Source organism: Trachurus japonicus, chromosome 13 (genome assembly GCF_045865225.1).
Source record: "Trachurus japonicus isolate A0001 chromosome 13, Traja_1.0".
NCBI lineage: Eukaryota > Metazoa > Chordata > Actinopteri > Carangiformes > Carangidae > Trachurus > Trachurus japonicus.
This window is the reverse complement of record NC_140919.1, coordinates 12049926-12074864: the sequence shown is the minus strand read 5'-3', so window position 1 is coordinate 12074864 and position 24939 is coordinate 12049926. Positions and strand designations below refer to the sequence as shown.

General features: G+C 42.2%; 1 protein-coding gene across 1 annotated transcript; it reads right to left on the bottom strand.

Annotated features, from left to right (window-relative positions):
• Positions 1-5988: 5988 nt before the first annotated feature.
• Positions 5989-21954, bottom strand: LOC146975637 (alpha-2-macroglobulin-like). Its single transcript, XM_085794631.1, has 36 exons — positions 21838-21954; positions 21565-21745; positions 21317-21473; positions 21151-21203; positions 20549-20569; positions 20152-20317; positions 19993-20077; positions 19437-19545; positions 19010-19127; positions 18827-18936; positions 18558-18725; positions 17668-17895; positions 17483-17546; positions 17057-17202; positions 16671-16820; positions 16285-16422; positions 16125-16179; positions 15870-16017; positions 12755-12980; positions 12454-12580; positions 12071-12192; positions 11923-11974; positions 11581-11664; positions 11301-11477; positions 11097-11172; positions 10736-10892; positions 10483-10557; positions 8022-8184; positions 7743-7930; positions 7413-7625; positions 7085-7209; positions 6814-6904; positions 6661-6729; positions 6472-6577; positions 6274-6315; positions 5989-6087 (listed from the first exon to the last, which is right to left on the bottom strand). Exons 1-36 carry the CDS (start codon positions 21921-21923, stop codon positions 6083-6085), a joined length of 4281 nt encoding a protein of 1426 aa, XP_085650757.1. The 5' UTR covers positions 21924-21954; the 3' UTR covers positions 5989-6082.
• Positions 21955-24939: the final 2985 nt, after the last annotated feature.

Here is a 24939-nt window from a genome sequence, read left to right as displayed (position 1 = left end):
TTCAATTGGTTACAGGTGTTTGTTATCTCCTTGATTACTCATACCAGTTTGGAGCACATCATCACATTACAATGAATGACAACAGTCTTGAAAGCAGTGTGCTCTCTGTAGCTGAGTGGCAGAGTGAAGGATTTATGATCATAAGGTCATGGGTTCGATTCCTGCCTCAGTCATTTCACATCATTGCTTGACTTTTGATTCCAATTATTCAGCTGTCATTGGACAGTCTTTGATTCCTCATAGTATAAAGCTCATTGTAACTCAGGTTCTCTGTGGCCCTATGGTTAGTGTGTTAGGTTACCACTCATGGAGTTGTGGGTTCAATTCCTTCCATGGACATGTTTCTTGTATGCCATTCCGCATGTCTTTGTCAATTTATTCTGCTAATTCAGCATGGTTCAGCATTGGGTTTCAGCATTCACACGCATGTTCCGTTAGGAAATGCTGTTTCTAGTTATTGATTATTGATTGTGTCCTAGCGGGGATGTTTATTTCTCCTTTCTCTTGACAGATCTGCAACTTTTAACTTTAACTTCCTCCAGGTGAGTCCAGTTTGTGTTCAAAGCTTTGACAAAAAAAAATGGTGCAAATAATTTAGCAAACCTGCCTCAGCCATCTTAACAAGCTGCTATGTCTAAACCATTAGCAAACATCTTCATTGGTGTTCTTGCTGCAAATGTCCAGTCTGCTGCTCTATGGAGGAGAGGCTAATCAATAACAGATCAGTTGACTGAGTTTGACGTGAAAAACACGACATGCTGGAGCCAGCATCACGTGGCTGACAGTAGTTAGTAGCGAGCAGCCTGTAGCAGCCGAGGGGGCAGTTGTCGGTCTGAGTGAAGTGAAGCTCACTTCCGCGTTCAAAAAACTGCAATCCCCTCGGCTTCCTCTGGGGGCTGGTGTCAGAAAGCAGCATTCTCCATAGACCCCCATGTTAAAATCGTCTCAATAAACATGTTAAAAGCCTGGTGTCAGAACGTTTTTTGGTCTCAATCGATAGTTTCTACCCCCGCACACACTCTGAGGGGGGTGAATTTTTTTTTAACTCTACCATTTTACTGTTATTAGGTTAAAACTCTCAAACGTTGAGTGACAGGTCCGGAGCAGTCTGGAGACAGGCTGCTTCGAGGCCAGTGGGCGGGTTCTCTGCCGGCCAATCCAACATGGCGCTGTTCAGGCCGCCATATTTGAGTCACAAAAACAACTCCCCAAAACCAATGGGTGACGTCACGGATGCTACGTCCATTCTTTTTACAGTCTATGGTAGCAGCAGAACAACCAAGAAAGGAGTGAACACCGGAGTTACCTTTCATTATCCCATTGAGTCAGTAGACTCAAGACCTGCTGCTGCTGGTGGTGGTCTCCTAAAGGGGGCGGAGTCACGGTCTGCTGGTCTCCTAAAGGGGGCGGAGTCATGGTATGCTGGTCTCCTAAAGGGGGCGGAGTCACGGTCTGCTGGTCTCTTGTCTCTGCTAGTCTGACCTCTGACATCTGAGTCCTCAGCTGTCACAGGAGAACAGGAGCAGGAACTCATGTCTCCTGAACCATCAGACCTGGACCTGGACGTCTCCAGAGTTTCCTGTAGCTCCCTGACAGGTGTGAAGAGCCGAGTCCTGCTGCTGGAGAGAGGACACGGTGCTCAGAGTCAGAGTCAGAGCAGGAGGAGGAACAAGGAGATGTCACAGGGTTAATGACAGCCAATGGGGAAACTCCAACTCAGTCACATGGTGTTTGGCTGACAAGTGACGGAATAATAATGACCCACTCAGTCAGCCAATTATCCATTAGCCAAAAACTACAGCTACTTTAACTTAACAGGATAATATTTTAAGTAGGGCAAAAATTAATTGAATTAATTAGAGGCTTTGTAATTAATTAATCGCATTTTAATCGCATATAAATATTTGACCTGAGAACAGTGAGAAGCATTTTTTTTTTCACATGGATTTTAGTATACCATTGAATGACTGAATACATAAGCTTAAGCATTCAAGGTGGTACTTAACCAAGACCAACAGACTAGGGATGCAAATTATCGATTAATTCATTAATCGATATTTGATACATACAGATTAAATGGTCTTTCCTTCCAATACACTATGATGATTACTGTAGTATTTAACTAGGCTACTTAAATCACAGTAGCATAAACTGATTTGTTGAACTCAGCCTGATGTAAACATTAATAAAACTCAGTAACCAATCACACAGGCAGCTCCATGGTGTCCCTAATAATAATGGATTACATTTAGGGGGATTGTTCATCCAAGATATAAGTGATCATTTACCAATTTTTACAACATTTCAGCACAATCTAAGGGGAAATACTGGGTGGAAAAAACTAACAACATTTAGATTGAGAAATTCAGAAACAATGGAGTCATTAAAAATGGACTTGATGAGACAAACCTGGGAATCTGTTTATGTTGCTGATGTAGATGACGCTTATAATTCATTTTCAAGTATATACAAAGAGTGTTATGATAGAAATTGCCCACTGAGAACATGTAGTGATAAAAGTAAAAAAGAAAATAAGCCATGGATATCCAAAACCCTACAGAATGCAATCAAAAAGAAAAATATACTATACAGAGAATTTATTAGAAGTAGAACAGATAAAGCTGAAAGAAGATATAAGCTATATAAAAATAGATTGACAAAGATAATTAGGATAAGTAAGGAGAATTACTATAGTAAATTAATGGAAGATAGTAGAAACAATATCAGAGAGACTTGGAAAGTAATTAACAGCTTGATTAGAAAGAACAATGGAAAAGCTGACTTCCCCCAATCCATCTTAAAGGGAGACATTCATATTTACGATAAGGAAAATATTGCTAACGAATTTAATAGTTTTTTTGTAAATGTAGGACCGAGGTTGGCAAGTGATATTGCCCAACCAATTAATATAGACGAAGTAAGTAATTTGACAGAAATGAATGTAAATAGTATGTTTCTCACAGCCACTTATGAAACAGAAGTCATGGGGATTGTCAGAGCATTTAAAAAAAAACGGTCTACAGATAATAATGGTTTTGACATGGCCTTAATTAAGGACACCATAGAAGGTGTGGTGAAACCTCTGACCTATATTTTTAATCTTTCACTCAGAACTGGAATCTTTCCAAATGAAATGAAAACAGCTAGAGTAATTCCCTTGTATAAGTCTGGTGGAAAAGATCTTGTGACAAATTATAGACCAGTTTCTTTGCTTCCGCAATTTTCCAAAATTTTGGAGAAACTATTTGTCACAAGACTGGATAGTTTTATAGAAAAGCATAACATCCTGAGCGAAAATCAGTATGGTTTTAGAACAAACCAGTCTACTGGATTAGCACTTATGAAACTCATGGATGAAATAACCACCGCCACAGACAACAAATTACACACGATAGGAATTTTCATTGACCTTAAAAAGGCCTTTGATACGATTGATCATGGATTATTAATGCAAAAGATGTGTAAGTATGGTGTCAGAGGGGTAGCTTATTCCTGGTTGTGTTCTTATTTAAGTAATAGATGGCAGTATGTATCCTGTGATAAAACAGATTCTGTGTTATTAAAGGTTAAATGCGGGGTCCCGCAAGGGTCAGTGCTGGGGCCAAAATTATTTATTTTGTATCTGAATGAACTTTGTAAAGTGTCGAAATATATGAACTGCATCCTTTTTGCAGATGATACAAATTTCTTTTGTTCTGGGGACCAGTTAAGTGATATAATAACTACTGTTGAAAACGAGATGAAACTTGTAAAGAAATGGTTTGATGTAAATAAGTTATCTTTAAATATAAGTAAAACAAAATTTATGATTTTTGGGAACCGTAAAACAGATACAGTAGTTAAATTGAGAATAGAGGATACAGAAATTGAAAGGGTGTTTGAAACAAAATTTTTAGGTGTTATTATGGACCATAAACTGAATTGGAAAATGCATATTAATCATGTCAAATCTAAATTAGCTAAATCAATCGCTATATTATACAAGGTAAAAGATATGTTGAACCAGCGTGCTTTGTATATTCTGTATTGTACAATGTTTGTTCCTTACATAACGTACTGTCTAGAAATATGGGGGAATGCATATCCTACCCATACTAAACCGATCTTTATTCTTCAAAAAAGAGCTGTAAGGATTATCACTAAGTCAAATTATAGACAACCATCAAATGAATTATTTATTAAATTAAGAGCCTTCAAATTTATGGATTTAGTGGATTATAAAATAGCATTGATAATGTACAAAGTATTTAACAACTTGTTACCTTGTAAAATTGTAATCATGTTTAAAAAAAGGGAATGTAAATATGAGCTCCGAGGGAAACGTATGATGGAAAAAACAAAGTCCAGGACTAAAATAAAAGATCAGTGTATTTCTGTAAGGGGTGTAAATATATGGAATGCACTAGACGATGATCTGAAAATGTGCCGGTCAATGTATGAATTCAAACGTTTGTTCAAGAAAAAGGTATTTGGTAAATATGAGAGTTGTGGTTGACGTAACTGACACTATTATGGTATTATGTTTTTGGGATATTGTGCAAAACAATATTATTTCTGTTTGATGTTTTGAATGATGTGATCTGATGAAGTTGATCATGTAAGAAGGGTAGGCGAAAATAAGCGAGAGCTTCAGCCTATTCCTTTTCGGTCTGCTCTTTTCTAGTTGAGTTGATTTTTGTTTTGTTTTGTTGGACTTTTAACTTTGAATGACCTGACCAAAATAAACACATTTTCATTCATTCATTCATTTATATAGCGCTTTTCTACCGTTACCCGATACCCAAAGCGCGTACAGTAACCATTATTCATTCATACACATTCACACTGGTGGTGGTAAACTACGTGTGTAGCCACAGCTGCCCTGGGGCAGACTGACGGAAGCGTGGCTGCCATTTCGCGCCAAACGGCCCCTCCGACCACCACCATGATCATTCATACGCATTCACACGAGGCAAGTTGGGTAAGGTGTCTTGCCCAAGGACACTACGACAGAGACTGGGAGAGAGCGGGATTCGAACCACCGACCCTCTGATTATTGGACGACCCGCTCCACTGCCTGAGCCACTGCCGCTCCCTGTGTGATGTTCAGGGACAGGTCAGGACAGTCTGAAGACAGACAGCTCTGAGGGTGAAGTCCTATCATAATGAGATGAGATGCAAAGATATAGCGCTGCAGCTGAGCAATTAGCGCTATATAGCGCATTTAGCATGCGCCCGTGTCTGTGTATCTATGTGCAGGCAGAGATCAGAGATGGTGTTTTAAATAACCATGCTAGCGTTTCACCAGCTCTCATCTCTGTCAGTCAGCCTCTCAAACTGCCGCCTCTCTCGCGTGCGGGCGCACCGCACATAGACACACGTGAGAAAAAAAAAATTGAAAAAAAAAAAAATCATTTTTTAAAATATGTTTTGTAATATGTAATATTGTTGTAATATATTTTTACCGCGTTAATTTTTGTGTAATTAATTAATCGTAATTAACGCGTTAAAGTCCCGGCCCTAATTTTAAGCTTTTCACTCTTCATAAGTAAATGTCATTAGTTGCCTGACAGTTAAAACAGGTGTTAGAATTTTGTCAGTGAAGTTGAAGATATTCAACAGAAACTCCAGTTATGCAATAATGGTCTTGAAACTGCGTGGGCTGTTATATAAATACAAACAGTGATTACCATGACTGATAAACTACAAGTTGATTGTAATTCCAATAAATAAACGTGTTCCTCAAACAAGGATGAGATGTTTCTTGTGACATAGAACGCCCACAACTGTTCAATATTTGTGTATTGCTGCCCTCACTGAGACAACAGACGCCTGTTAGTGGGCAGAAACGTTGACATAAGGGACAGAAAACAAACCATCCACTCAGAGGAAGTGACCTGTGTGCATTATTTGTCTGCATACTGTATGTCGGCCCTTTATTATTGTGCATTAGTTTGAGACACATTTAGATACAGTAGTTACACAGTGAAATGTGTTGAGCAAAGGGTACACAGGGTACACAAAATATATCTTTAATAAAATGCAGGTGTTTAAAAATATACTGGTAACCACGTCAACCCGAGGATTGACCACGCTTCTCTCTTCAAGCTGCAAAAGAACAAAAAGATAAAATCCAACATGAGGACTACATGGACTTTGTACTTTGTGTTTATGTACATGAGTGATGAATAATTTCAGACATTATTGTCTTTTGTTGTTTAAGATTTTCAGCCACAAATAAGTTTCGTAAGAAATCTTTTAATAGTATAATTAATAATCAATAAGAATCAATACCTTCAGCACAAGGGTAGATATACTGTGTCTCAGCCTCGTCACCTGAGAGACAAAAGAAAAGGAATAGGAATAAAACATTGAATTTAAAACTTTCCTCATGTGTCCAACATTTCAAACTTGTAGTATTCATCATTGCAATTCTGACAACTGTTCTGTAACAGAGTTTATGGTGCGTGTAGGTGTGAGTATGAGTTTTACTTGGCTGGTAGTAGTCATAGATCTTGACCACAGCTGGCTTCAGGTTCTGCACTGAGAGCTCCTGTATGAGCTGTAAGCTGTGGTTGATGGCCGTGTCCTTTGGTAACTGTTGGAGGAAAAACAGACGACAGGATCAGTAACACATCTGGAGAGCGTCCTCCATTGATCCCCACCGTGAATCCCTCTCACCTCCCGAATGTAGACCATAACGTGGTCTTGCTTTTCTTCCACACCGTCCACCAGCAGGGCACCTCGGAGCTGTAATTAGACGACACTCAGCTTCGTCAACACATGAAAACTCATCAGTTTCTACTGAGCTCAAAGTTTTGTCTAATATCTCACCCGTTTCAGAGACTCTGGGTCTGGGACAAAACCAGAGAGCATCTTGATGTCCAGGATCACCATGTTGGTGGTGGTCTCCTCTCCACTATATCTGTAACAGAACCATGACAACCTGAGTTCCTCACAACAGTAGTATTGCAGTTGCATCAGTAGAGACTCTTGTTTTAATTTGAGGTTTGCTGCTATAGTTGATGATAGTTGTGGTAGCTTCAGAGCATCACTTGCAGCATTCCTCTGTGACTTAAGGTGCACCTGTTGATTGGTTACTTACAAGGAGCTGAAGTCCAGAGTGAGTTTTGGTCTATGAAATGTTCTGATGCAGTTTGCCTCTGGTTTCACTTTGACACTCAGAGTGTTGACATCAGTAGGAGTTGGGATGTTGTAGAGAAGAGAAACCTGCGAACAAGTTTTAATATCAAAGGTAAATAAGAAGAAGAATTTGTCTTAGTGGGTTGTTGACTGTCCTTGTGTTTTGCTGTCTCTAACACCAGAAGTTGCTTGAAGTTGCATAAATTGAAAGAAACTGAAATATACTTAATCTACCTGTCAGTCCTCCCAGGATCAGAAACAATCCAGAACCTAATATTATGTCCACTGACCTGCATTGAAACACATGCAGTGCCCTTCACCTCCAGGCTGTACTTTCCTGTCACGTCAGGCAGAGTCTTCTCCTGGTAGAGCAACTTGTTGTTGTGGTTCACATCAAATGTCATCTGACCACTGGGGGACTGGACCGTCACTGTGCTCGAACCCTCTGGACTGAAGACCAGAGTGGAGTACAGAGCCAGAGCTTGAAGAGCCACCACTGTGTCCTACAACAAGGAGATGTAGGTAAGAGATAGTGCGAGGTGATGACTAATGTTGTTTCCATCGTAATTGTCCAGGAGTATAACACAGAAGAGTCCAGCTTTATGCTGTTTGGGCCATACCTGTGTAGAGGAGAAGCCTCCATATTGGTTCTGCTGGCCCGTCAACCATCTGACGATGCCAGAGACGTAGCCCAGGTCTTCAGCAGAGGGGGAGGCACTGAGTTTAGCCAGCATAACGTAGGAGCTGATCTCCACAGACAGAGAGGCGGAAGTATCTGCTGCTGTCTGAGACCAGTGGAGGAGACTCCCTAAAAACAGCCGTCCACATCAAACAGGTATGAGAGGAGCTGCATTCACAGGGAGTGAGGCCAGAATGATCTCCTGTAGGAGGACGCTCACCTTGTTTCACTGCCACTGTGTCCAAGTGCTGCAGAAGGTGACCACGGGTCTCCATGTCTCCTGCCAGGGTGAAGACGTACGCCAGCAGAGCTGTAGTATAGGTGTTGCTAAGGTCACCAATTGACTCTTTGAGGCAGGACAGGCTCTTTCTCATCACATCTTCCTGCAACAGGAAACATCTCTCATTATAATCTCTGGATTCTCCTGGCATTCATTCCCTGTGTTCCAGCATTTGTGCCTTTGTGTTGCTGCCTGCGTGTTCTTTTTTGTTCCCTGCAAGTTTAACAAATTTTTTTATTTCTCACCATACCGGTTTTCTTGAGTCTTGTCTGTGAATTTGGGTCCTGTTCAAAACCAACATCTTGACCAAAAGATGGATCCAGCAGATCAGTTAACTCCCTGGATGATGACTCTCTCCATTTTTTGCATATGTGGCAGGATGAAGGAGGGCCCGAGCGGGGTTTGAACCTGAGTCTCCCAGTTAAGAGTCATGCGTGCTGATCACTTTGGGCAAATGGTAAGCACACATGACTCTCACCTGGGGGATTGGGGTTCAAACCCTGCCCGGGCCCTCCTTCGTCCTTCCACACGTATCAGGCAACTTTGATTGCTAATAATAGAAGGCCTTCCATCAGCAGCCCAATCCTCATCTTTAGACTGGACCTTGGCAGCCCACCTACCCAGCAAGGCCCCAGTCTTGTCCTGGACTCCAGCTGCTGCATCAACCCTGCTAAGCCCCAGCCTTGATGCTCTCTGACTAGACCATAGCCTTGATCTTTTCCAGCTTGGCTGCAGCCTCCATATCCCTATTCAGCTGGGTGACCCAGCTTCCCACAGATGCCATTCCTGTCTTGGGGACAGGGGTGCCAGTGGACACGAATCCTGCCTCTGCGCCTGGGGTCCAGGAAGACACCTCTCCAATCCCTGTTCTGGCTGGACCGCAGTGTCCACTCTATGCTCTGGATGGATAGCAACAGGCTAGTCCACAGCCTACCAGTTCCATCCCAGGTTGCATGGCTGTAGCACCCAACTCAGAGATGGTGGTCAGAGCAGCAGGGAGGAAACGCAAGAGATGAAGATGCCCATCCCCTGCACTTCCCCAGCTCTGATGGGCCTTGTTTTGTGGTGTCCTGTCCCCATCCTAATGTCTAGCTGTTCAAGGTTAACAGTACCCTGCATGGAGTCTCACTGAGCCTCTCTCCAGTTTTCAGCCGGTGGTTTGTCCGTCTCCCCTCACCATAGTCCAATATGGTCTCCAGTTGGTGGGCCACTTGCAGCATCATCCTGTAGCCCTACCTCTGAAGAGGACCTGCCAATGGCATTGGCTTCCAGAGGGGACTTGACAGTGGCGTAACGCCTCCTGGCTGGATTTCAAAGTCTCTGAGCCTGTCTGTCTGGCCTCCTGGCAGATCCCAAAAATCTTCATGCCCTCCCTCCTGAATCTTCGTTCCCAACCTCCCAACTTTCTTGTTGTCCAGCCCCAGTAGTAGGCCATGTAGGGTGATCTTCAACTTTCAGACACTTCAACAAACATTGGGCAGCTCACTTCAACCAACTGACAAAACATCTTATTTTTTTAAGTAAATGTTCTGGGCTTTTTGTCTGTAATTCATAGAATAGTTTAGAGAGATAGGAAATGGGGAAGCAGAGCGAAGGGAAATGATGGGATTCAAACCGGGGCCAGCTGCAGCAAGGATTTGGCCTCTGCATATGGGCTATACAGTGTCCCGACATAACATCTTCTTAATAAGGGGGGAGTCTACACATAGTGCAGAAGGTGATGTTACACACAGGCAGTGCTGTGCGATATTACAATCGTAGTACAATATAAAAATGTCTTCTTTCTTTTCTTAGATCCTCTTGCACGTGACGTGGTTAGAGCCAACCAGACTGATCCCGAGCAAAGTGTCGGGCTTCTTCCAGGGACACGTTACAGGCCATTAGGTCCTGGGCCACGGTGACGATCCATTGGGTGTGTGTGGCACCTCTGGTATGTCTCCAGCTGGCCTGGTGGGGGTCAAAGTCCAAGATGGCATGTGTCTGGTGTTAGGCGGGTGACATGTCCGAACCAGTGCTCTCTTTTTGGGATGCAGGGAGGTGTTTTGTCCGTTCTGGAATCCCATTGTTCGTGACATGATGGAACCATTTCACTCCCTTGATCCTCCGCAGGGCTCCGATGTCGAAGCTGTCAGAGGCCATTACTGCAGGTCACAGGACACGTTTGTTCCGGTGATACAAGTCAGCAGTGTAAAACCCAAGGATGTGGAACTTTTTTTGTGGTGGCCGCCAACACTAAATTCTCTATGCGAGAAAAACCTCATGAAAAAATACTATATTGTGATAAATATTCTTATCGGGATATAAACGTTTGTCCTTACTGCTCTGTACACACAGGTGTGATTCTATCTGGTACAAGACTCCAAATCAAATAGTCACAGGTAACTGGAAAGAGTCTACTCACATTAACTGACATGTTCATCTCCAAGAAGGAAGCAGTGATGTAGGCACTGAGAGTGACTTCATCAGACACTCCTCCCTGTGGAGAAGAAGCATCATTCAGACATCATCATCATCATCACTCAACGCTAGTTATCACAGAGCTGTGAAGATTGCCATTTAAGTGAACAAAATGTCACTCAAGTCATTTTTAACACCCTGATCTGTATGTTCACTTCCTCAGGGTCATACTGAGTGCACAGGTACCGTCAGCTCACCTTCATTCTGTTGTTAAAGAGATTTCCTGACTTTTGGAAACAACCATTTGTTTGTTGTTTCCTCAGCAGCCAGGTCTTGGTCTGTTGGATCTTTTCTGGGTCGATGTAGATGAAAGACTGAGCTTTGGCCAAACATCTCATCACAAAAGCCGTCAGCCTGAAGAAATCACAACAAGGTTTCATAAAGTAACTGTATGTACAGTTACTTAGAAAAGAAATCTTTGAATGCCAATTTGACAAATTCTCATGTATTTGTGTTTTTTTATATACATAATTACGAATTATTGAGTGCAGATTAAAATAAATTAAATCAATTTAATGCATAAAATTTATTCTGTGTAAAAAATAGGACTGTTCTCACCAAGTGTTTCCCACTCCTATGCCAAATGTGCTGTAGGCACCATCACTGTGTTTGTAGTTCAGCTGTCTCTGGTAGCCTGTGTAACAATCAACATTTTTATTCCAGCTGTGCTCTGACAACTTTTGGAAACATAAAGTTCCTCATCAGAACCAATCTTTGAGTTTCTTTGTTTTTCTTCAACGTGAAGCTGACACAGACACTCACCACTGCTCAGGAAGTTGGTGGCCTTCTCCAGGATGGCTGGGGTCAGCTGCTGTGTGTTTTTCAGGTACTGGATGATGTAGATGTTGGGAGCCAGGAGCGCCATGTTCTGCTCCCCACATCCATACGGCATCCGCAGCAGCCCATCCAGGTTCTTCAGGGCTCGGCCCAAGATGTCGCCTGCACAAAATCACTGACTCATTCAGACTGAACATGAAAACAAAACTGATTTTAAATCTCAAAGACACAGGACACAAAGACAATCAGTGACAGAGTGATTTACCCAGGACTGATAGTGAAGCACGAGCAGATCCATCAATCACATTCTCAGGGAGCTCTAAGTCTATTTCCTCTGTCAAAGCCTCTCCTGTGTACAGACGGAGAAGAGGGGCTCAAACAGCACTCAGTACCAAAACAAAGACATCATTTAGATTTTACAGAGGATCATGACTGGAAGTAAAGACCAGTGCCATCAAAACTTGGTGTGGGCCAGTTCTTCCATAATATTTTGTTGATAAAATGTACGAAAATATCCTCATTGGATTTTGGATACACACTGTAATTCACTCCTTATAACTAACAGCATCCGTCATTGGTCCAAATGTCTGGTCTTAACCAAACCCACCTTTAGGACAGTGCAGCCAGTTGTGAGTCTTTGTCAGCTCAGTTCCTTCAGCCTGAATGAGAAGGAGGGAGGGAACAGTGTGAGTTACCAACTCCTCAATACCAAAATCACAAACAATGTTTTTGTTTTTAACTTTGTCTCCACTAACCTTTACAATGAGAGATCGTGTGACTACGTCAATACGACCTCTGTCCGGCACACTCACAATCTCATTGCCACATAAAACTTGAGAAGCCATAGCTTCAGCAGACACAGTCACATTCACAGCCCCTAAAAAGGTCAGCAAATGCACACACACACACACACACACACACACACACACACACACACACACACACACACACACACACACACACACACACACACACAAACACACACACACACACACACACACACACACACACACACACACACACACACACACACACAGACAACAATTAGATATAGATAGATTATATATTATCAGCAAATAATCTGAATTGAAGTCTGTAAACCTTATATCTGACATCATCAATAAAGTTTGTCCCTCACCTAAGGACGAGGGGACCATCGTCCATCTGAGGGTCTTACGCTCACTGCCACACAAACAGGATGTGTACTGGTCACTAGAGAGCGGGGTGAGGGTGTAATCTAAGGAGGGCACTGGAGTCACAGTCACCTGTTCAACCAAGACAACATTATAGTTTATAACTGAAGATTCAACCCAGATAACTCAAAATGTTAATTCATTCCAAAGCCTGTTCATTAGAATGTATTTGTTTTTAGCTTAAAGCCAAAGAGGACTGAAGGTGATTATTTGTAAAGAACAAGATATTTGTTTCATTTGTGTTACCATGATGCAACTGGACAGGTAGTTGAAGACGGTGGCCTTCAGTTCAAAGTGCTCTCCCCTGATGATGGAGTAGGGCAGGGTGAGCTCCAGGAAGAAAGGCTGGAAGACAGTGATCTCTTTACGAGGCGCCAAGCCAAAACCCTGAGGGGACAAACAGAAAGTCTCCGTCTCCCAGGTCGTGATGGTGTCTGGGACGGTGAAGGACACATCCTTTGTTCCAGATTCTCTGGATCAACAGATATACACACAGGTACATGATGTCAGAAAATTATTGTTTATCTCAGGCATTATATGACGTAGTTAAAGCAGATATCAGTGGAATGTTTTTGTTAATATAAGTCCTAAATAGTCCTATTTTCCGTCAGCAATCACTTACATGAAGTATTTCAGCCTAAACACGAGTCTCTCCGTCACTCTGCTCTGCTGTAACCCGAGGAGAAAATTTTCCTTGTGGGATACAAGTGTTATCCAATGAGGAGAGAGAACGGCATGAAGGGCTGTGTGTGCAGCCAAGGGATGCGCGTGAATGTGGTGACGTAGCACGAGGACCAATTGATGCCTGACAAGGGCGGGGGCTGCTAACTCATGGTGCGTTCAAGGAAACTCGTACTTTGTGTTTTTCCTTCCTGTGAAGTCATACCAGTTCGATCTGGTACGAGTTCACGGGTCGGAAGTTACGAGTGGCCGTTATAGGGAACTTTCACAGACAACAGGACGGTAAAAACACGAGCTACGGGTTACCTGGAACGCTACCAAGTCGTAGTTGTGACTTGAAGCTGTAACTTACGGTTTCAAAAGCCTGCCTTGAACACAGCATTAGCCGAAACGGCCGTGCCGCTGTTATCTGCTTTAATTAACAACCATAACATTCCTGGTTATATACTGTATTTGTTAAAAGGATTATTTCATTGTCATTAGGGTCCGGGCAGCTAAGCTGCCGGGACACTATTGTATTACTAGGAATTCTTCTTCTTCTTCTTCTTTCTTCTTCTTCCAAGGAAGTCATACTTCCCATGGGTGAAAACTCACCAAACTTCACAGAAACATCCAACCCCATGCCAGATTCACTCAACTCCAAGGACATGTGCCCCCCCCCTCCTAGGGGGGGCACAATAAGCGTTTAAATTTAAAAACTTTAAAAATTCCTACCAAATCAACGGTAGATGCTACAGTTTTGAAACTTCACCACAATGTAGCCTCAATACTGCTGAAACTTTTGTCCACTTAAACTCATTACAAATTATGAAGTCCATCACTCTGTTTTTTTCGATAACTGTAAAACTTTTAAAATGTATCTCCTCCCACAATTTTTGCTCAATTGGCACCAAACTTGCTACAGAGCATCTCCAGACTGTCCTCCACAAAACTTGTTTCTCGGATTTTTGATTAAGCAAAAATTGAGCCAACAGTGCATGAAAACGTTTGACTGTAAACACTACTGTAAACATATACCATCAAATTCTTGATAAATACATTTTCAATCTTCCTGAAAAAAAATGACAATATTCTGGAGTCATGGTTGATGAAGTTTGGCAAATATCAGAATTTTAGTTCAAAAACTGAATTTTCTAGAACATTTTGAATTCTGCTCTCATGGGAACTGTCGCTACCCGATCTGCGACGCTACCGGATCCGTGACAAAACTGGTCTGCGCATGCGCAGACCGGCCGCCATCTTGGACAGCTGCCTACGGCAACTCCACTTGGACAAACTTCATTTGGGCACTGCCCGATTTGCGTACATGCTTTAAGTTCTGTGAAATTAAAATACGGTACTGTGAAAATGATTAAAAAAATAAAATAAAAACCGCGTAGGTCCGTCATAAGACAGCCGCGGCAGACTCGTTTATTCAGTGAGTGTTGTGGTAGTTGTGATTGTTTGTGGTTGTCATGGTGATGAGGCCGGCGAGAAAAGAGGACAGTAAACATTAAAAGTCCGCCTGTGTTCCTGTTTTCTGAGCATTTAAGATCCAGACCACCACAACCAACCCTCAATTTACATTACTAATAAAGTATTTAAAAAAATAAATAAAAAGATAAACCGTCTGTGGCGACGCACATAGGGCAGTGATCCTAAGTCAATTCAACTAAGTTTGTCCAAGTGGAGTTGCCGTACGTGGCTGTCACGGATCCGGTAGCATCGCGGATCGGGTAGCGACAGGAACAACTGCAGTCAATGTGAGTGTGGAATTTATAAACATCATATTTTCTCTTATGAAGCAAAACACTTATCATTAAAAACAAATCACCAACATTTCCATGCTGTCAAGATGCAATTTATGTATTATCAGATTTTTGTTTAGATGACTGAATTTCTGAAATTTTGACCATTTCATCACAACAGCTGCCCGGGCACTGGCTCACCTGAGTGGATAAATGAAGCTACACAGCAAGTCTCACTACCAGTTAATTAGCTCAGCGAGATAAGAGCTGGTTCTTGGTGTCAGAGATTGTGAGTTCGAGACCCAGCAAGGGTGATGATGATTATGACAGATCAAAATGTCAGTTGTCCTTAACACAATACACAAGACAATTGTCCTAATGGTGGCATCACAGCAAGCCTCTAAATTTAAAAATCCAAATAGCTTGGACTGGACCATGTGCGAAGGCTCCTAACATCTTAGAGTCACAGTAGATGTTTAACAAATACATATCATTATTTTACCTCAAAAACTGATTTTTGTTTTTACTGTGGTTTCAAATCTGCCTACACGACAGTGAATGGCTTACTCAATTTGTGAAGCCACTGTTGAACTGCCACTTGTCAATTAGCTCAGTGTGAAAGACAACGGTCTTTGATTCCCGAGGTTGTGGGTTCAATTCTCAACTGATGCAAATTGAACATTATAAGGTCAACTGTCTTGTCTTCCTATTCTCCTGTTTGTTGCTCAGAATTGCCTAAATTTGCCCAAAAGTAGCCCGGACCCGACCCATCGCTGCGCAGCAGCTATAATTTCCCTTTTGTAATCTCTAAAGTCACATAAAGATAACACTTAAAAGCAAAATACCTCCGAAATTGCATGACTAAAAAATAACTTCCTTCTGTTTCAAATGGTAGAACATGTGTCTGCAAATCTACAAATAATATCCTGGCAAAAGGTTTGACAGATGCTCACCCAACGTCTACCAGGTCCCATATCCAGGTCTCAGGGAAAAAAGTGCGAACTGTTTGGATTGGAGGAGGCGGAGGGGGAGGTGGAGGCGGTCTGGAACCACTTAAAGTTATATAATATCCGCTCAGTGGCCGATTTAAGTATCTAAGACCTGACATGGGAGAGACCACCAGATATTCAACCAGAGGCAAAGGCAAAAATTACAGTGAAATGAATTATACAAAAAATATTAGCATGATAGAGAAGAAAAAACCTTACGCTGGCACTCTGACTTTTTATTCAACAAATTAGTAGCCATCTGCAGTCCAACACTCTAGAAAACCCAACAACACAAACTGAATCACATCACTGAAAGTTCACTCACACGATCAATGTGTGTTATTATCCTTTGATATTGAAAATGTTGTGTAAGAATTACCTGGAAAACATTAAAAGGGCCGTGATTCTTGCCATGAAGTAGACCAAATAACTCTCGCCCCCACATCGGGCATGTTCGATGATCTTGAACCTCACGTGGAACAGAGGATGATTTTGTGACAGGCAACAGGCCAAATATCTAAGAGGAAAGCAGAGATTCTAGATATAAACTGATGAAAGATTATTTCATCAAGTGGCTACAGTTGGGATGCTTTTGGCTCGGTCTTGTGTTCTTGCCAAAATAGAGTCATAGCAGTAGTGAACAGCTGTATAACAGTTTGGAGAACTGGTGATAGAATCAAACAGAGATGAAATACATCCTCTGTCAGTGGGACTTGTTAGCTGTTGTTTCCCAACTGTTGACAAGGATTAGAGAGCAGCAGTTACCCTGTCAGCAGTCAGAGTCTTCCCCGGCTCTTTGAGGAGGACGCTCTGGTCCACAGCGCTCACCCCACATAGAGAGTTTGGTTGGGCCGTCAGCTGCAAGGTGGTCTCCTCTCCTGGGACGGCTGAGGACGGAGAAAACTCCAGAGACACCTGACACAGACAAATCCATTGTCAATGTGACAATAATGTGTATTAGGCTTCAGTTTAGTCTTCTTTCTCTCTTTCTTTTGAGTTAGCGCTAGAGAGAGGACAGGAAATGAGGCAGCAGTAAAAAGGGTCCAAATCCAGACAAAGGACAGTGCAATCGCAGTTAGTGTCTCAACCTCAAGTCAAAAAAGTGATGCAAAGGCTTCGACTAAAAACCTCTTTTCCATTTTTCCACTGACCTTATGATTGAAGCACTTCTTAGTGTTGAAGTCGGCACTGCCAGTTATCAATTTTCCACTGGGGAGGACGGCATAAGTCACGACCTGGATGACTGGAGCCGTCTCTGGAGACACTTCCAACTGAAAGGTCAATGTGCCCTCAGTCACTGCAATAACAGACCAGCTGTTACGAACATTCATCAACCACAGACCTCCATATATCAATGAATCAGTGCAAATCCTGTCAATTAAATACAGTTTTGTTTATTTTCAAGCCAATTTAAGTAAATCAGCTACAAAAGTTGGGTCCTTCATCGATTACTTTCTTTAAAATCATTTGTCTGTCTTTATTTCTTGCACCACGTTATTACCAGTTCTGAGCAGCCAATATAGCAGATAGATATAGTACCGTATCTGAAATTCACAACATGGCCGGCCTTTGCTCACCTGAATTATCTTGCAGTTCGACCTTTTCAAATCCTTGCATGACAATGGCTCCTCTGGACAAGACCTGGAGGATTTGAGAGAAAACAACTGTACTATTCCTGCACAGATTACAAAGAACGTGTGTGTATGTTTTTGTCACAAAACATGTGTATGGTCCACTGGGACATGGTTCACCCATCACTCACCAGATAGATGACGTCCACAGAGCCCTGTTTCTCTCCCACTACTGTGTACTGGATGGAAATGCCTTCTCCTCTGCCACAGGGAAGTGGTTGATCCTTTTGCTTTACCTCCAGGGAGCTGTGTGTTTTGATATCCCTGGTAGAACGATCGGCCGAAGACAATGTACGACTTCCATACTGATAATAAGGAATTCGAGAGCGATGACTTTCTTGCTGTGGTGTGCTTCTTACCTAGCATATATAAAAAAAAAAAACTCTGGAATATAAACTACAAGCAAGAAATGGAAAAAAGAGAACATCTGTTAATCTGACTTCATGTTTCAGATATCTGCATGAAACTGAACCAACGCCAGTGTTTTTAATCATTTAGAAAACAAGAAACGAAATGGGGAAGAAATGTGCCAGCATTTACAGGAAGTGTAGTATCGCTATAGCACCACTAGATGGCGCCTCCTTGTTTTGATGATTTGTACCTGAGTTGACAGATGTTTAGCGTTGCCATAAAGATCCACAGGTGAGAAACGTCCTCATTCAGTGACTGTTTGTGCATGTTGCTGTCTATGTTCTACTTCCCATGTGTGAATATCGCAACATGGAAGTGGTCAGTGTCAATACTGCAGAATAAGGTCACAGAGTGGAAATCTCCACTATGTAGGTTCTCAGTTGTCAACTGGAAGTCCAGTTGCATTGAATTCAGCATCTAAAGAATTGCTGGTAGTCGTCTCCACCTACTCAGACTTTAACATTGTTACTTTATCATTACATTTATCTGCTTACATTACATCATAGTTTTGTCTTTAAAAGGGACTTTTAATTTTATAACTGTCATTGACATTTTGTGACATTTGAGGGAACCGTGTTTTTATAATCTCCTCATAATAAAGACTACTTACATATAGTAGGATGTCCTGTTTATGGTTGGTTGTGTTGAATGAAAAAGCAGCAATACCATCACGATCAGTTGTGACTCTCTGCGCTAGATGTGCTGGTCTGTATTCACCCTCAGATATGTAGAGCACCATGTCAGGAATGGGTACTTTGTTGTAGTTTACTGCTTTAACCTGTTGGAAACCCAAAGTCTGTGTTACTGCAAATGCACATGGCTTGAGATTCACTATGGACAACACAGCACTAAGTAAGGTCGAAAACATTTTACACTTACTTTTCCCTCCACAACTGAGCCACTGTTATAGAACTTAGGTGTGTCTATGAAGATCAGTTTCCCAACTTGATAAGAAAGCTGTGAAGTCTTTTCTTGTGAGAGTGAGATACCTGTAAGAAAGCCTTATTGTTATTGTCCTATAAACAAAATGATCACTTGGAAAGATATTGTCCACACACTTACCAGTCCCCTCTTCCTCTGCTTTGGAAAAGAAAACCAATGTGTTTCTCCTCGTGTGTTGTAGCAAGTTTGTGAGAGTGGACATGCCCAGAGTATAAGTGGCACAGCCTGTCTTGTCAGTCTATAAGATAATACTTATATGATTACAAATTTCAACCAATTCAAACAATAAAAACCAATATAGAAATGTGTATGTCTATCTATCTATCTATCTATCTATCTATCTATCTATCTATCTATCTATCTATCTATCTATCTATCTATCTATCTATCTATCTATCTATCTATCTATCTATCTATCTATCTATCTATCTATCTATCTATCTAAAAGCAAAGTGTGTATCAGCATACTAGCATACTAATACTCTAGTACTTTTAGCTAACCTTAACCCTAGGGAGGCAGATGAGACTCTTGAGATAGTAACTGCACCTCTTTTGTCTCCTCATAGCACTGGGCCTCGTTCTTTCTCTCATGGCGCTCAAGAGGTCGGCAGATCTTCAATTCAACAATACCTGGCACAGGTTGTCCATATGTATACCTGATTAGATGCAAATGAAATTAGTTTCATTGGGGTCATGTGATCGTCTTCGAACCTCTGACTTTAATTCTTGATGAATGAAAACATGAGTCTGTCTTGCGCCGGTCAAAGAAATGTATGGTGCGCGTGGAGGCTCATAAATGTAGTGTGAAAACGCTGCGCTTTTCCAAAACTCCTCGTTGTCCCTTTAAGTTTAGTAAAAAGACCAGGTAGAGGCTAGACAGGCCAGATAGATAGAGAGAGTCCAGATAAGTAGAGAGAGTCCATCGACCGACAACAGCGGGGAACCCCAGAATGAATTGTGACCAGGGAACATAGGACCCTTTTTGGGAAACCGGGGAACATAAGACCTGGGGAACATAGGTATGCTCCCGTTTCATTCAATTAAAAAAATCATGGATCCATCAAATTGAGGGTAATCTGTCATTTGTTGAAACAGGTACTTACTTCAGACACACTTCTGCTTTGAATTCCTCCTGTCCAATGTTTACTTCATCAGGTACTTTCATTTTCATGTCAAATTTAGGCAAAACTGGGAAAAAATTGTTGTTGTCAGCATTCTTCCTTAAATCCAAATCATGAGCAATAAAAACTACAATAACTTACCATATTTCTCCACCTTGAAGCTGTGAGATGTTTTCTGTCCGTCAACTGACACAACAATGTGATAAGTTCCTTCACGGGCCTCAGAGTTTAAGGAGTAAGACAGTTGCAATATTTTACCATTTGAGTTTTCATTTAGCCACTGTCCAATCCTGTTGTCACTACAGTCCTGTTAAATAAAGAAAATGCATGTATGACATTTACATTACGAATCTACAAACAACAGGCATCTTGCCCCCTCTTTGTGAACATGTTAATGAGGCCAAATGGAGCCCAAACCCAAAGCAAGTCTTGGCATGAAGCAGCTCTGATAAACAATGTAGTCATGATTTCACAGTAAGAAAATATTACCAATATTTAGATCACATCCTCAGAATGAGAATATGATGATAACTCTTACCTTCATTTCGATGACATTGTACTGAAAAAAAGGAAAGATCTGTTAAGGAACAGGCTAGCTTTTGTTTGACCCACCACTCAGTCTCCTGATGAATCCAGGTTTGAAATGAAAAACTTTAAAATATGTTTTTTAAAATTAGAAATCAGCAATATATTTGCTTTGAGCCACCTCTGCTCAGATTTCATTCTATCTATTTAAAACGTGCAGGACAGTGAAGACTGAAGAGTATCTGTCTTGCTAAGGAATGTTTTTATCCAAAAAAACACAAGTAAATTTCACTCATGTTGCACCAAATCATAACCTTGACACACTCATAAGAAGCTGTCCAAGGCCCAACGTTTCCCACAAGTAAGCACTTTGGTGACAGTTGCAAGGTTCAGTTTAGTAGTTTTGAGTCTGTACTGCAGATTGAGTAACTAGTGTGGATAACGGTCAATACATTTAACATAATGTCCTAGATCTTGGACTATTGACCCAAACACCCATGAGCTGATAGTCCAGTTAACTGGGGCATGAACTAAAACCTGCATTGTTATAATACAGTAACAAAGCTATTTGTTAAGTGAAGTCAAAAAGAAAGGAGAGACTGTTCCAACACTCACCAGCTGACTGACAGCTCTAAACCTTGTGTCCAATGTAATGACTCTGAAATGTACTGAGAAAAACCCAGGGAGATTAAATTCAGTTTTTACATCTTCTTTTCTAGTTACATTTTTTCTAAACTTTAGAAATAAAACCAATGTGACTGAACAGCTAACATGAAGTTACCTGTTTGTCCAGGGAGGTAGATTGGTTTGTCTGTTTGAATAAACGTCATTGGTTTGTAGACTTTGATCATGACTTTCCTGACTTCTTTAGAGTAAAATGTGTCGCCTCGTACCTCCACCTCAAACTTCTGTATGTCTTGATTCTGCACTACAGGAGCCTGTGAGAGAAAGGTACTTAGACTTTAGGAAAACAAACATTAACAGAAGAAATCCCCAAACTGATAATCAAAGCCTTCCTCGGGAACTGACCTTAAAGTGGGTACAGGCATGAAACTCTTCACTGGATGTTTGTTTAAGAAGGGTTGTGTTCTTCATTTCAGACATCAGTGTGATGGTCATGACCACAGTCTCGTTGGGCTGCAGGAGACTCGCACAGAATTTGGTTTCAGCTCCAGCTTCAATAACTGCAGGAACAGCCACCATGTAACGCCTGTAGACACAGAGACATTCAGCCAACAGCACAATCTAATACTTACTGAAATGTGTTGTTACCGACATCTCTCCCAGTCCAGGTAAACTTACAGCTCTGCCATCGTCCAACCCACACACATCCAACTCAGGCAGATCAACAGTCTCCATGTCTTTATCTGTGTCCCAGCGAGACCCATGACTGACTGAGATGAGCTCAGAGCCTCTGTTAACCAACAGAGCCATCCTCCTCTTTTTTATGTATCTATCGAGTCAATCATTTACAGACCAAAACAACTCAGTGGGGATGTCACATCCAGAAGGATGGCACTGGAATTGGCAGATCCTCTTGTCATCTGCACCTCCCCACAAAAGGCCTACATCAGACCGGGCATAAAAATAGTCATTGATTGTGGCCCAAGTCCGTTGATTTGATGAGATTAGTTTCATTTTAAGCAACCTCGGATTCAGGAGGAACAATGCGGTTTTCGTCCTGGCCGTGGAACACTGGACCAGCTCTACACCCTCCGCAGGGTGCTCGAGGGTGCATGGGAGTTTGCCCAACCAGTCCACATGTGTTTTGTGGACTTGGAGAAGGCTTTCGACCGTGTCCCACGTGGCGCCCTGTGGGAGGTGCTCCGAGAGTATGGGGTCGGAGGCCCTCTGCTGAGGGCTGTACAGTCCCTGTACGACCGGAGCAGGAACTTGGTTCACATGGCCAGCAGTAAGTCAGACCTGTTCCCGGTGCGTGTTGGACTCCGGCAGGGCTGCCCTTTGTCACCGGTTCTGTTCATTATTTTTATGGACAGAATTTCTAGGCACAGCCAAGTGCCGGAGGGGGTACGGTTCGGGAGCCACTTGATTTCATCTCTGCTTTTTGCGGATGATGTGGTCTTGTTGGCTCCCTCGAGCCAGGACCTTCAGCATGCACTGGGGCGGTTTGCAGCCGAGTGTGAAGCAGCTGGGATGAGAATCAGCACCTCTAAGTCCGAGGCCATGGTTCTCGACCGGAAAAAGGTGGCTTGCACCCTCCAGGTCGGGGGAGAGTTCCTGCCTCAGGTGGAGGAGTTTAAGTATCTCGGGGTCTTGTTCACGAGTGAGGGGAGAACGGACCGCGAGATCGACAGGCGGATCGGTGCGGCGGCCGCAGTAATGCGGTCATTGTATCGGTCCGTCGTGGTGAAGAAGGAGCTGAGCCGAAAGGCAAAGCTCTCGATTTACCGGTCGATCTACGTTCCCACCCTCACCTATGGTCATGAACTCTGGGTCATGACCGAAAGAACGGGATCCCGGATACAAGCGGCCGAAATGAGTTTCCTCCGCAGGGTGGCGGGGCGCTCCCTTAGAGATAGGGTGAGGAGCTCTGTCACCAGGGAGGAGCTCGGAGTAGAGCCGCTGCTCCTCCACATCGAGAGGAGCCAGCTGAGGTGGCTCGGGCACCGGTATAGGATGCCCCCTGGACGCCTCCCTCGTGAGGTGTTCCGGGCATGTCCCACCGGGAAGAGGCCCCGAGGAAGACCCAGGACACGCTGGAGTGACTACGTCACTCGGCTGGCCTGGGAACGCCTTGGGGTCCCCCTGGAAGAGCTGGAGGAAGTGTCCGGGGAGAGGGAAGTCTGGGGATCCCTGCTCCGACTGCTGCCCCCGCGACCCGACTCCGGATAAGCGGATGAAAATGGATGGATGGATGCATTTTAAGCATAGTCACAACAGAAACACTGAGACAGTATGTTTACAGCAGCACGTCAGTACAGCAATGGAAGTCAGAAACTCAAGGTTTCTGCTCATTAAAACGGCAGAGAGCTTTTAATTTTTGTAAAAATTGTAAAAATGTGTTTGTAAAAATGAATGACACATGAACTTCAACAGGAGTAGATCAACTACTACACTTCCTAAAGAAATAACACTTTGACCAATAATACATATCAAATAGGCTACAGAGAATTAGAAATGACCTTCAAAAGAGTCTTCAAAGTTACAAATGTGCGGCAGCTGGTTTTAAAAGAGCAACAGCCAATAGGGAAACTCCAACTCAGTCACATGGTGTTTGGCTGACAAGTGACAGAAATATAATCACCCACTCAGTCAGTCAATCAACCATTAGCCAAAAACTACAGCTACTTTAACTTAACAGGATTTTACTTTATGCTTTTCAGTTAAGAACTCGGTATCACTTTACAATAAGGGTCCCTTAATTAACGTTAGTACATTATTAAGCATTAATATATTAACTAATGTGTTAATGCTGAGTAATGCATACATAATGATAAAAAAATTACATTATTCAACTTTTATTATTACTTAATAATTTATTAACTAACTAATTAACATTAACTGCTTACTAATAGGCTATATTAATTAATGTGTTTCCTAATCCTAAGTAATACATAATAATGTATATATTATACAATAATATATCTGTAAACAGTTAATTAATGCTTAATAATGTACTAACATTAACTAAGGGGCCCTTATTGTAAAGTGTTACCAAGAACTCTTCATTAGTAAAAGTCATTAGTTGCTTGACTGACAGTTAATACAGGTATTAGAATTTGAAGTTGAAGATATTCAACAGAAACTCCAGTTATGCAATAGTGGTCTTTAAACTGCGTGGGCTGTTATATAAATATAAACAGTGTTTACCATGACTGATAAACTACAAGTTGATTGTAATTCCAGTAAACAAACATGTTCCTCAAACAAGGATGAGATGTTACAAGACACTTCTTGTAAAGTAGAACGCCCACAACTGTGCAATATTTGTGTATTGCTGCCCTCACAGAGAAAATAGACACCTGTTAGTGGGCAGGAACGTTGACATAAGGGACAGAAAACAAACCATCCACTCAGAGGAAGTGGCCTGTGTGCATTGTTTGTCTGTATATTTGTCTGTATATGTCAGCCCTTTACTATTCATTGTGCATCAGTTTGAGACACAGACACATACAGTAGTTACATAGTGAATGTGTTGAGCAAGTGTTTGTGTAGACGAGCGTGTGCAAACCACCAGCAAACAGACATGGACTTTCACAGGGTACACAAAATGTATCTTTTTTTTTTTTAAAGTATATTTTTCGGCTTTTTGCCTTTATTTGATAGTGATGACAGTAGAGATAGACAGGAAATGGGGAGGCAGAGAGAGGGGGAATAACACGCAGGAAAGGTCTGCCCGACGCGGGATTCGAACCGGGGACGCCTGCGGCGAGGACTGTAGCC